The sequence below is a fragment of the Mus caroli genome, unplaced genomic scaffold, assembly GCF_978045245.1.
Source record: "Mus caroli unplaced genomic scaffold, Mus_caroli_1 scaffold_1, whole genome shotgun sequence".
In the NCBI taxonomy this organism is placed as follows: Eukaryota; Metazoa; Chordata; class Mammalia; order Rodentia; family Muridae; genus Mus; species Mus caroli.
This window is the reverse complement of record NW_028227256.1, coordinates 90272632-90286339: the sequence shown is the minus strand read 5'-3', so window position 1 is coordinate 90286339 and position 13708 is coordinate 90272632. Positions and strand designations below refer to the sequence as shown.

The window sequence follows — 13708 nt, the reverse complement described above, 5'->3', positions numbered from 1 at the left end:
GTGGGTCATGCTTTGGGGATTACTTCTAAAAGCTCTTAGCTAAATCAAGGTTACCTAGATTTTCTGTGTTGTTTCAGGGAGTTTTATAGCTTCGTATTTTCACATTTGGGTCTGTGGTCCATTTTGAGATAATTTTATAGTAAGACTTGGAGGCTGACTGCTTTGCCTGTTTTGCTTTCAGTGTGGTGGTCATGACTATAGATCCTTTCCCCTTCCACATAGCCTTTGAACCATTGTCATTGTCTCCAGAGCATCTGATGAGACTTTGACATGCCCGGTGTAACAACATTGCTTCTTCTTCATAAAACCTTGCCATTTACTCAGACTCTATGTTGTCATTTACCTCGTCTGGTACTTTCCCTCCACACTTACACACAGTTTTATGAAAGTAAAAGATGGCTGAGCAAGAAAAGGGACTTGTTGCCACGGTTGACCTGAGTTTAGCCCCTAGGGACCACAAGGTGGAAAGGAGAAAGCAGACTTCCAAACGTGCACTTTGGCACACAAATGCGCGTGTGTGCGCACACACACACACACACACACACACCACATGTACACTAAATAAATAAATGTTAAAAATCATACATACATGTTTCATGTATATGTATTTCATTAGATTTATATCTATATAGTCCCCTTTGATGCAAATATGAATTTTATAGGTTTAATTATAAAAATTCCAGTTGCTTATTGATAGCATACAGGAAAGTGAATAATTTTTATCTGTTAGCACTGTATCCTAAATTCTTGCTATAATTGCACATTAGTTCCACAAGTTTTTTGTAGATTCCCTGAGTTTCCTGCAGTTTTATTTTATATCATTGATAGACAAGGACACTATTTTTGCTTCCCAATCTGTGTCTTTATTTTTCCTTCCTACTCTGTGTTTTTATGACCTTTTCTTCTGTTGTCCTAGCTGGGACCTAGGGTGATGTTAAAGAACAGCATCTTTATATTGGTCCTGAGCTTGGAGGAAAGCTTTTGGCTTCTCCCTCCCCATGTGTGTCATTGTGATATAATAAGTATGTGGCGCAGAGCTCCTGAAACCTTCGCTATGTGTGTTAGGGATGAGAACAGCAGCTTCAGCTAATGAGCCTGTTGAGTCATAGCTGAGTTTGTGCTAATGTGGTCTCTCCGTGACAAGTAAGGCTGGTCACCACAGAAGCCAACCCTGCCATTGGAGGGGTGGAACTGAAGCCTGCACTGAGGCTCTGGCCTCAACAACAACAACCAATGATCTGGTCATCAGAGCCTGTGCAGGCAAATATGCACAGGTACTGAGAAGCTGGCCTGCTAGGAGAGAGGACCTCTGCACCCACCCCTGGCCTTGTGACATTTAAGTTTGTTGTGTTTTGTGGCTCAGAAGGTGATCTTTTTTGGTTACTATTCCATGTGAACTTGAGAATAATATACAGTGTATGTTGGGTAGAGCAGTGTATTGTTGGGTAGAGCAGTCTTAGATGTTGATTATGGCCCTGTGCAATGATTAAAGTTTTAAATAGTTGGATCTGCCCTTTTCTGGCAGGGGTCTCGACTGTCTTTTTCTCTAGGTGTTTATCTGCTTCTCCAACAATCCTGTCATGCTCGTCTCATACATTTCAATGTTCTGATATTAAGGACGCTCACATTAAAGACTGGTTCCTTCACTTTTGAGTTGAAACTTTATTATATAATACCCTGGTAGGGTTTGCTTGTTTCTAAGACAGGGTTTTTCTGTGTAGTCCTGATTGTCCTAGAACTCAGAGACGACCTGCCTCCATCCCCTAAGTGACTAAAGGCTCCCACCACCACCACCCTCCTTTAGCTTTTTTTTTTAAGTGTTAACATGACACATCTTATTTTCTTTGTGTTTCCTGTGCAGTTCAGACTAACCTTGAACTTGATATTCTGCCTGGTCCTCTGAAGTATGACCTTGTCTTTTTTTTTTTTTTTTTTTTTTTTTTTTTTTGGTTTCTCGAGACAGGGTTTCTCTGTGTAGCCCTGGCTGTCCTGGAACTCACTTTGTAGACCAGGCTGGCCTGGAACTCAGAAATCTACCTGCCTCTGCCTCCTAAGTGCTGGGATTAAAGGCGTGTGCCACCACCGCCCGGCTGACCTTGTCTTAAGGAAGGAAGGAAGGAAGGAAGGAAGGAAGGAAGGAAGGAAGGAAAGAAAGACAGACCGACCCTGGGTTAGATCCTAATCATGGCAGAAAGAGAGAAGAGACTCCACATACCCACATACTTCTGATGTTCTTTCTTTTTATTTGGGCTTGAGTTTCTGACCTAAAGGTCCATTTGGAATACATTTCCTCAATCTTTACTTTCTTCCTTGCCTCTGACGAGTGTTTTAACTGGCTTCGGAATTACAAATGCTTTTTTTAATATTTTATTTATTTATTATATGTAAGTACACTGTAGCTGTTTTCAGACACTCCAGAAGAGGGCATCAGATTTCGTTACCGATGGTTGTGAGCCACCATGTGGTTGCTGGGATATGAACTCAGGACCTTTGGAAGAGTAGTTGGCACTCTTAACCACTGAACCATCTCACCAGCCCCACAAAGGCTTTTTTTATTGTTATTATTGTAGCTGGTCAATGAGGGTGCACACCTTTAATCCCAGCACTCATGAGGTAGTGGCAGGCGGATTTCTGTGAGACTGAGGCCAGCCTGGTGTGCGCCACCACTTCCTAGCTTTGTTTTGTTTTTAATATATGGGGCTGTTAGGTGTTATTAGAAATAATGAGCCCAAGGAATGGACATAAAAGTTTTTACCAGACCAGAGTTGATTACGAATTTTAATGGACAGAAACAAAGTTGGTGAATTGTCAGAGAGAGAATAGCTCCCTAAAGGGTAAATGGTGAGTTCTAGAGCAGTTAAGAGACATGACCTGTCTCCTGGGCTGTATGTAGGTCATGTTTGAATAGCTGTGAGAAGGACAGCTCCCTACCTTGTTGGGTAGGAAGTTTTATAACACCACTTGTCTTTCCTGAGACAAATTCAGGTGCTAATTGTTTGTATAAGATATTACAAGACTTTTCTTTGAAAAAGTGTATTATTATTACACTTCTTTTTAAATGTATGTGTGTGCGAATACATGTACCACAGCACACTTGTGGCAGTCAGTCTAAGGACAACTTGAAGGAATCCATTCTTTTGTGGTTCCCAGGGATTGAACTCAGGTCATCAGGCTTGGCAGCAAGCGGCTTTACTCACTGAGCCATCTCACTGGTCCCACAGAATTTATTCTGTTTATCAGAAATGTGTTTCTGAACATGCAAGCTTTTATGTCTCTCTCCCACACGTGTCCTGTCTCTTGACTTTTCCTTTATAAGTCCCAAAGAATTTAGGCTTTTCTTTTGAAGCAGTAAATGCCTAGACATAGGCCACATCTGATCACTTGTTTTTTACAAATGAGATCTTGCTTGATCTATAGTAGTAAAATATACTGTTACTGGCAAGATATTTAGAATATCTAACTTAAATTACCTGGAGGCATTGTTTTTAAAGTGTGAAATTAACAATTTTATTCTCACAGACGTAACTAATCCTTTAGATATGGTTGTCTCGTGTGTATGAGTGCTTTGTCTGCATGTATGTTTGTATGTTCATCACCCTCAGAGGTCAGAAGAGGGGTTGGATAGCCTAGAACTGGGGTTAATGGTTGTGAAACACCATGTGGGTGCTGGAAGCCAAACCTGGTCCTACACAAAGCAGCAAGTGCTCTTAACTGTTGAGTCAACTCTCCAGCCCTAGAGTCCTGTCTGCATCTTACAAAGTAAAGGAGTAAGGACTGAGCATCTGTGTATTCTTTGTATTCACAGAACAGCTTGAATTCAGTCCTGTCAGTGGGGATTTTGTCTGATAAACACATTGAATCCGAATATCTGAAGGAGGATAACAAATACACCAAATGATAGACTTAGGCAAAGGCTGGACCACGCAAAGCAAATACCTGAAAATAGTGTGACCACTAACAGTCATCAGAACCGGGCTGGAGGTGGGGCCCAGTGAAGGCTTTGCCCAGAGTTCATAAAGCACTGAATAAATGAGTCAGGTCCCGGTGCCAGGAGGATCAGAAGTTCAAGGTCATCTATACATTGTGTTCAAGGTCAACCTGGGCTACAAGAGACCCTATTTCCAAGGGAAGGGAGTAGCAGAGGAGCAGGGAGGAGAGACTCAAAGAACATATAATAGGACTGCATTTAGACAAGAGTGTACCCTTAGTCAGGCGTGGTGGCGCACGACTAAGCACCCAGGAGGCAGAGGTAGGCGGATTTCTGAGTTCGAGACCATCCTGGTCTACAAAGTGAGTTCCAGGACAGCCAGGGCTACACAGAGAAACCCTTTCTCGAAAAGCCAATAAATAAATAAATAAATAAATAAATAAATAAATAAATAAATAGAGTGTACCCTTAGCAGAGACAAGGTAGGAAGTTTACATCTCAAGGACACAGGTTAACTGAAACATTGAGAGGACACATGAAGGCAGTGAGATCAGAGAAGCTCCTTATATAGACTTAAAGAAATGAGCTGCTTGGTGCTAGTAGAAAATACTTCAAGAGTTGATCCAGATTCCCTGTATGTGAAGTGTCATCATGGAGCGATTGTAGAGGGAGCTCTGCTACAATAAAGAGGGAGGGAGGAGGAGAAATAAGGAAGAGAGATAAGCGGGAGACTGGCTAGCAGAGATGGGAGATTCTCCACCCCGTCCTAGACTTTCATGGTAAGAACCTAGTGGGCTTCCTGGATTCCTGAGCAGAGTTGGTAAGGCAGAGGGTGACTGGTGATTGAGAGCTAATGTGAAAGAGTCTGGTGAGCCTGGCACGGTGGCCCACACCTTTATTCCAAGCACTGGGGAGTCAGAGGCAGGCCTGGTGTACAAAATGAGTTCCAAGACAGCCAGGCTTGTTACAGAGAAACCCTGTCTCAATAGTTGTCTCCATCTGGTGAGACAGATAAGACATCCCTCTCAGATCTGAGGGTTCAGTAACAATACCTTGAAGGCTTGGGAATAAAGAATCTGAGTCCTAAACTATGACAAAAGAGATCTAATTGAAGAATGCTGTTACCGTGCCTTGCAGCGGCCAACATCCTTAGTCTAGGAGTGGCCAAATTTCATTACAGAGGAAAATAAGGTTAGTTTAGTTTTGTTTTCCTTTTTGAGAGTCTGAGCATCAAACTTAGCTAGTTTTTGAAATTACACTCTGGGAGTGGGTGGGAAGAGAAAGAACACAAGACCTAACGGTTCCAACTGGAGGGACAGTGTTTGCCCTGAAAGCACACTTTAGTGTATTGAACCTTCTTCCATATGTCATGTGAGACCCAGTCTTACTACAGACTCCTAAACATCCCCAAATGAAGAGATGGCTTTCCAGTCCTTGGAGATAAAATTCCAGAGCTAAACCCACCTAGTTGGTCAGGCAAGAATGGTCTTGAAGGGTTGGAGTCTCACCAACTGAAACTGGCCACAGAGCAGCTACAAGGGACAGGGTACTCACTGTCCTAGAGGGAGGGAATGAAAACCTGGCTACCTGTAGATCTCTCAGATGAGGAAGGAGAGTCGAAGGTGTAGAGACTCAGCCACATGGTTTGCTTTCTCCTACACTCCAGGGCTGGCAAAGGAATAAGGGAAAGAGGTCTGAGTCCTTCCTACTGTGAACTCACCCCATACAAGCTGTCACTGCCCCTATGTCATGTGTTGGGAGTGAAGAGAGAGGGCTCCCAGAAAGAAGAAAAGTAGCCCTGTAGCTGGTCTTTGCTACTGTGTGGGTTCTCCTTTTCCCACCCTTTATTGCCTAGGTTTTACCCCCATCACTAGATAGAGTAAGAAGGATGGGGGCGGGGTGGGGAGAGAAAGAGAGATCCTTGACTCTAATTTCTTTCTTGTTTCTTTGAGCACGACTACTAACAAACCACATCTAACCACCCAACACCGACTTATCAGCTCTCTAGCATTTATATACCCTCTGAGAGGTTCCCAGAATGGCAAACGTCACACAATCACAGAAACTATCTTCAGCTGGCAAAACCACACCTCTGCTAGAACATGAGGCAAGTCATAGTCAGCTGCTTTAAAGCAGCCCCATATCCCCACATCTGGGATTAAAACAAAAACATATTCTTGTAATATTTCTGTATTTTTTAAAAGAAATCAATTCCATAATTATCACTACACACCCCCTCTTTCTTGTGTTATGGGGCAAAAGGAACTCTTTTTTTTGTTGTTGTTTGTTTGTTTGTTTTGTTTTTTGGGGGTTTTTTTTGGGTTTTTGTTTTTGTTTTTTTGAGACAGGGTTTCTCTGTGTAGCCCTGGCTGTCCTGGAACTCACTCTGTAGACCAGGCTGGCCTCGAACTCAGAAATCCGCCTGCCTCTGCCTCCCAGGCACTGGGATTAAAGGTGTGTGCCACCACTGCCGGTCAAAAGGAACTCTTTTAATTCAATACCTTTGGAATGGCAGCATGGGTGACTCTTGATTTTTGCCTGGTCACCTGGGCTGGTGCAGGACTATGACCAAAGTGGTGTCCTCCTGGAGTATCTGCTTAACTCTGAGAGGTAGGTGCACAGTATGGAGGGCAGAGGCTGAGCTGAGGCCTGAGATCCCATCTCGTGGGCTAAGCGCTGGACGGCGGAGGTTCACGGCATATGCCTGCCTTTCTCTTTGGCTTCTTCGAAACCTCTAGCATGCCACTGCTCCTAGCACTCTTCCATTTGTGGGGCTTTGTGGCTTCATAGCAGGTGGAGAGAAGGAAGCCACCTGTACGGACAGGTTGGTGTCAGCCTTAGAGTGACCTGTGTTTCTCAGCCATGACCTTCACAAGTGTGTCTTATGTTCTTAATAACCCCCCTTAAGTGAAATGGAAGGGCTGGGAGCATAAAATAAGTGACCTTCCCCAGCTCAGTCCTTTTTTGGCTTTTTTTTTTTTTTTTTTTTTTCAAGACAGGGTTTTTCTGTAGCCCTGGCTGTCCTGGAACTCACTTTGTAGACTAGGCTGGCCTAGAACTCAGAAATCCGACTACCTCTGTCTCCCAAGTGCTGGGATTAAGGGTGTGCCCCACCACACCCGGCTCCCAGCTGAGTCCGTAAAAAGTCTGCCTACATAGTGACCCATAGCCACCCTTGTAGCAGTGCTCCCGGCAGGTTGAACTCTTTGGATCCAAGAATGAAAGACACACACTCACACCATTTAATTTTAAAATGCCTGGTCAGTTCTATTCTCTGCCTGCTACCCCAGGCCCAATCAGGGAAGTGGCCAGTGGCCACTTATCTTGATTCTTACATGGTTCTATGGCTCTCTTTCCTGCAGCTCTAAATCTGATCCATCATGGTGATCTTCTGGCTCCTCTCTCCCTCGAGTCCTAGCCCAGGCAAATCTTAAGGGTTCCTACCCGCCTTCCTTTTCTCAGCCATTGGTCACTGACATCTTTATTGATTGATCAAAAACCAACTGGAGACAAGGGCCTTCAGTGTTTGGATATGCAGATTCCCAATTAAATCAAAACATTGGAACCAACCCCCAACACACCCACCCTATCAGAGACACGAAGTGATTTTTTTTCCTTTACTTTTCATGGCATGAACCTCAGAAGCTTCCTGGAGGCAATATAGGTAGATGTCCATGAAACTATGGGTGAGGAAATCAGGACTGTGGCTCCTAGCAGGTTCTCATGCTTGCCCTCCTTCTGCAGTTCATGCAAGTCACACGAGGTTCCTGCCAACCAGTGTCTCTTGTAGTTTTTGCCCCAAAAGCACCGATCTGAGCTGTACTTCTGTATTAGGGGAGCTGTCAGTGGACTTGTCTTTCTAACCGAGTAACTTTTGTTTCTTCTGTATTTCTTGTAAGATTGAAATATGATCAATAGTTCTCTCTTCTACCCCACTTCTTTCCCCCCTCATTATTATTACTATTGTTGTTGTTGTTATTGTTATATAGGGTTTTTGTCTTGTTTTGGGTTGATTTTGTGGGGTTTTTGTTTTTGTTTTGGTGGTGGTGGTGGTGGTGGTGGTGGTGGTGGTTTGTTGAAACAGGACCTCTCTACATAGCCCTGACTCTCCTGAAACTTACTACATTGACCAGGCTGGTCTTGAACTCACAGAGATCCACCTGCCTCTACCTCCGAGTGCAGGGATTAAATGTGTATGCCACCAAGCATACCATCCCCCACCCCACCCCACCCTTTCTAAACAGGTTCTTACTAATGTAATTCTGGCTGGCCTGTGCTCCCAGTGTAGTCCAGACTGGACTCTAGCAGTGTTCTTGCCTTTGTGTTCCAAGTGTTGGGATTAGAGTATATGCCACCACACTTGAGCCACTTATTGTGTCTTAGAGTTGACCCTACAAGTCCCCAACGTCATTGTTAAATGTGTTCATTGCTAGGTTTCTACTGCTGTGAGCAACACCATGACCACCTTCTCACCTTAGAGAGGAAGGGATTTATTTCAGGAACTGAAGCAGAGGCCATGGAGGAACTCTTCTTTCTGGCTTGCTCCCATGGTTGCTCAGCCTGCTTTCTTATACCATCCAGGACTTCTTGTCTAGGGATGACACTGCCCCCCATGCGCTTGGCCCTCCCCATTATTAATCAAGAAAATATCCAGAAAATCAATTGTAGACTTACGTACAGGCATTCTAACGGTGGCATTTTCTCTTCTTACCAGACTGAGGGGTTTCTTCCCATCTTCCCAGATAACTTTAGCATGTGTCAAGTTGACCAAAAAAAGAAATGAACCATTTATTAGAGTCTGTCATTCTAATAGTCTCAGTGGACTAACTAAATAATCAAACATAATCTTTGCAGAGACTAATATTAGAGCCTGTTTTATATGTTTTGTTGAATTCTGTAGGAGTTCTGTTTTCCATTCATCATCTCCAGCTTTCCTGTGTCCCTGTGTTCCCATTTCTGTTGTGAATGGTCAGTTGGACCTGGCTGTCATGTTGACACTAGTAGGACCCAGACCCCACACCTCCTGCTAGCTTCTGCTGGGTGTTTTGGTGTAGTTTTTTAACTTTGTAATACTGTATGATTAGTGTCGTTTTCTCTGCTTGGCACAGCAGGAAACACTGTTACTGTCAGCAGAGCAGTGATGCGATGGTAAGAATCACCAACAGTTTTGTCCCCAGGTCCCAGAAAATATATCTACCCATGTCCTCTCACTGGGTCCCACGACCCTGAAAACTCCCGTGTTTAGAGCTAAGGTAAAAAGAAGAGCATCCTTGAAGAGAGAAGAGTATATGAGGAGCCTAAGCTCCGGGCAGATGTGCGTCCCTTCTGTGCCTGCCCTGCTGTGCATTCTGATTAGTGAGTTGACCCCCTCAGCTCCACTCCATGGAAACAACAGAGGGTAGAGTTCTCATTCTTATCTGGATAGCACAGCTGACTCTCTAGCCTGCTCCTGATTTGTAAAACGCAGCTAGCTCAGTTTCCAAATCTCCTTAGCTCTAAAGCTCTGTAATCTCCCAGGCTGTCTTTGTCTTCCACATTCTTCTGAGGCTTAGTCTTTTATAGTAGACTACAATTCCCAGAATGCTCTCTTTGGATTGGCATTCATTTCCTGCAATGCCTTAACAGCCAGGTGCACACGTTTCCCGTCAATTGGCAGAAAATAACCTTGAGGAACCTTGACGGAGTGTGTCGGAGTTCAGAAAACTTAGGGATGGGTAAGCTTGTTTTCATGTTTAGGCCACTTATTACAGAAAATCTAAGTTTTATTTTTGCAGTTTAAGATTTTAATAAAAAGAAAACTTAAATCAAAAGAAAATTCATAGAAAAGCCTGTCTAGTTTTTTTTAAGAGATTGAAAGCTACAAATAGGCTAGATCCTTATACTTTTTTGTTTTGTTTTTCTCCTAATGAAGTTGAATTTATATACAGTAAAACACAAAGTTCTTGATGCTCTAGTCTGATGGATTTCCACACATGTAGAATCCATAACTGGACGTTTGGGTTACAGAATGGTCTCTGCTACCCCACACATCAGTGAAGGCAGTGGCAGCAGTTGCAGGCAGGGGGTTGGGGGTAGTAGAAGAGCAGAGAGAAGGAGCCAGCCCATCCAGGGTGCTCCAAGTTTACTGCCAGGGTGGACACACTGATTGTTCAGCGCCCACCTGCTGTCACCTGTCCAAATTGGCATCCTTTAAGGAGTGGTCTGTGTCGGGTTGAGGGGGAGCCCAGGGCTCAGATAGATGCTGCTTTCCAGAGCCTTCCTACACTGCACTGTGCCTGGACCTCGGCACTGAGCATCCTGGTGTGCAGACACAACGGCACGCCCTTTGTTTCCAATCATGGACTTCCTACTCACCATCAGAGAGTCCTGTTGTCCTGGGTCTCCTTTCGCTTGACAAGTGTCACTGCACAACTCAGGAATCTTGCATGTCACAGGATTGGTGGTGCCTGGGTTTGCAGTTCTTCCTCCAGAAGGACCAGCTGAACTTCTGTTTATAAAGTGGCTGCCATAGCCGAGTGCATTGTCCCATGTCACGTTGATTCACAGGTACCTGCTTAATGGACTTTAGCCAGAACCTGGGCAAGGCAGCAAGCTAGCTGTAGCCCTCAGCAGTCTTTCCTGCCTTGTTTTCAGGTAGATGCCCACCCTATGCCATGGTGCCCACCTGCCGGGCAGGCTGTCCCTGGTGATTCTAGCCCAAGGCTACTACCCAGTTCTGTCCTTGTGGCCCACATAGCTTTACTCTGCCCTGCCATCCCCTTCCTTCCCTTTTGTGTCCTCCCCACCCTATTGTGGGACACCTCTACTTTGTTTACTGCGTGGTATCACCCTATGCCTTTCCATCTTCTGGTTCTGATAATTCTATCCTGCCAGCCCCAGATTTGCAATTTGCAGTTTATCCTCATTACAGTGTCATTGAAAGGATAAAAGGACATAGTGCCCTGGGACAGCAGACATAGCTAGACCCTACCTCAGACCCACAGGCCAGTGTGCCAGGCAGTGAGCAGCCTGGTAGCTTTGCTCTTTGCCACTACCTATCTTAGCCATGCAGCCCCTCAGACTCCCTCAACATCTATGTCCCTTTTCTCTACTGATATCCGTTCCTTAATAGCATGTTCCACATTTCTAGTTTCTCCACAGCCTCCCCTCTGCAGGCTCTTCCTATCTGTCCCTTAGTGATAACCTTTTTTTTTTTTTCCATTTAATCAAAATGGTTTTAGTGAGTGTCTCCACCTAGTTTTTTGTTGTTGTTGTTGTTTGTTTTGTTTTTATTATTATATGTAAATACATTGTAGCTGTCTTCAGACACTCCAGAAGAGAGCATCAGATTTTGTTACGGATGGTTGTGAGCCACCATGTGGTTGCTGGGATTTGAACTCAGGACCTTTGGGAGAGCAGTCGGCATTCTTAACCGCTGAGCCATCTCACCAGCCCCTCCACCTAGTTTTTATTTTATGTGTTATGGGTCTTTTGTCTACATGTATGTTTGTACACTTCATGCATGCAGTGCCTACAGAGCCCAGAAAAGGGTATCATGCCCTGGGACTGGAATTCCAGACAGTTCTAAGGCACTGAAATGAAACCTACATCCTCTGGAAGAATAGGCTCTTAACAGTGAGCCATCTCTCCAGCCCCTCCACCTGATATTGGGAGAGGTAAGAAGACACTCAAGGACCCTACTTCTACACAAAAACCTTCTGGCTCTGAGGACTTGGTTCAACCTGACCAAGCTTTGCAGAAGTGCATTTCCTGCCCTGGGTTAGTATGTTCCACCCCGTGCTCACCTAGCTCTCACAGGTATTTCATGTCAGGATCTGCTGCCTGCTTCCTGTGCTCTTTGTTGAGCTGTGTAACCCAGCACTTCCTCAGTGGGATAACTCCTGTAGCACTAGTTGTTTTCTGGAACCTGTTCCCAGGGTGAGTCTAAACAGCAGGAAGGCTATTCTGAGATGTAGCTGAGAGCTATATAGATTAGTCCAAAATACCCAGGGCCTTTTCAGCCTCTACCCAAAGGAAAGGATAGTGGAGGGAGGGACACCATGCCCAACAGTGCCATGCCTAACTAATTAGTAGATCAAACAGCCAGGGCAAGAATATGTGGTTCATACCACCAGTTGTTTATAATTGAACAGGTCAGTTGTTATATCCCCAAATCAGTGTCTTAACTTACTGAAATACTAAAGTTAGCAATATCGCAACAGTGGATCTGTGTCCCGGCATGACATGTCCTGGGCTCCTAGGTCTCCTGAGCCATCCATTTCTCCAGTCCCTATCTTAAACTCTTTAGTAACTGCTTTAAGAAGGTAAAGGAAACTAGCATAATTAATTTTAACAATTATGTTACTTGACATCATTATCCAAAGTGCCATCATCTCTCTAAGTGGCTGGTAGCTTTTTGTTTTGGGATACTGGAAATTATTTTTCTGGACTGAGTTTTGGGAAGCCTGCTGTATGTCTGGGGAAGCCACACCTCTAGTGCTACAGAGTTGGCCACCTCAGGTGTGCAGCAAGCATAGGGTGCTGGAAGCTGAGGCAAGCGGTGAGATAGCACCCTTGTCCTTTCCTTGTGGGCTTGTCTGTTAGCCCTGTTTCTCCACTATGGACAACACTGACTTGCTTTCCCTCTGTGCAGTGGGAACCCTGAACATTTCCCAAGGGTGGAATCAGACAATCCCTGCTCCTGGTCTGATGTCTCCCACCCAGGCTGGCCTCTTGTGGTTCAGTTGAGACTCGTTTGCTTTTACGACTGAATAATGTTCCTCCTCTGGACATGCTGTGTGGCGGCTCACTCGGCAGGCATTGGATGTGAATTCTACTTGTGGCTGCAGTGAAGAACAGCCTGCAGCTGCACATAGTTAGGTCTAACTTTGGTGGGGACTTAATTTCTATTGGACCTGTCCCTGGGGGTAAAGCTATTGCTGGGTCCTACTCTATGCTCACCTTTTTAAAATGGTAATTTTTAAATTTATGTATATTATTGTGGCCCATAGTTTGGACTTGCGGGAGGTATGTTTGTTTCATTTTGCAGTGTTGTTTCAAGTTCGTGTGTTCTGGGTAAGCTCTGTTCACATGTGTGTTCTGAAACTGCAGCGTGTCTTCCCATTAACAGCCTTTGCCACACTGCCTGTGCCTGTGCCTTCACTTTTACATTCTTCCGTTGCTCCCTAGTTGTCTTCGTTATTTTTCCACTGCTGTGAGGGAACACCACAAGTACAGCAACTTCCAGAATAAAGAGTTTATTTGATCTTATGATTTCCCGAGGATAAGACATGGCAGGAAGTGGCAGGCATGGTGAGGCCATCCCTCCTAAACCTGCCCCAAGTGAGGACCAAGAGTTCAAATGCCTAATACTATGGAGAACATTTGTTATTTATACTGCTCTGGGGTTTTGCTTCATCTTTCTTCTTCCCTGAGTTAGGCTCACTCACACCCCACCTTTTGGTCTTTGGTATTTATGGAGACTGGTCTTACGCAGGCAACAGCGTTGAGATGTTAAGGGTATAGTAGTTGGACATGGTAGCTCATCCCCGGGACTCTGAAAGGTGAACAGCAGCATCTCATGGTCAGCTGGAGTCACAAGAACTGAAGAGATGGCTTAGTGGTTAGAAGTGCTCACTGCTCTTCCAGAGGACCTGAGTCCAGGCCAACACCCATTTGTGGGAGTTTGCACTCTCCTCTCACTCTGTGGGCTCTAGGGATCCACCTCAGGTCAGCATGCTTCAAGCTGAGCACCCTCGCCTTTTTAATTACTTTAATTCCTGGGAGAGGCAGAAATGATGC

At 44.8% G+C, this 13708-nt stretch overlaps 1 protein-coding gene across 2 annotated transcripts in view; it reads left to right on the top strand.

Moving 5' to 3' along the window:
• The window catches only part of Thap4 (THAP domain containing 4), a 49549-nt gene that overhangs the window by 13411 nt on the left and 22430 nt on the right, over positions 1–13708 (top strand). The window contains exon 1 of one of the 2 annotated variants that reach the window (XM_021160222.3): positions 9535–9642. The exons of the other annotated variant lie outside the window; for it this stretch is intronic. Coding sequence (XP_021015881.1) covers positions 9639–9642 — 4 coding nt within the window. The 5' untranslated portion in view covers positions 9535–9638. Of the gene's footprint in view, positions 1–9534; positions 9643–13708 lie in introns of those variants that run through there. 2 annotated transcript variants of the gene reach the window in all.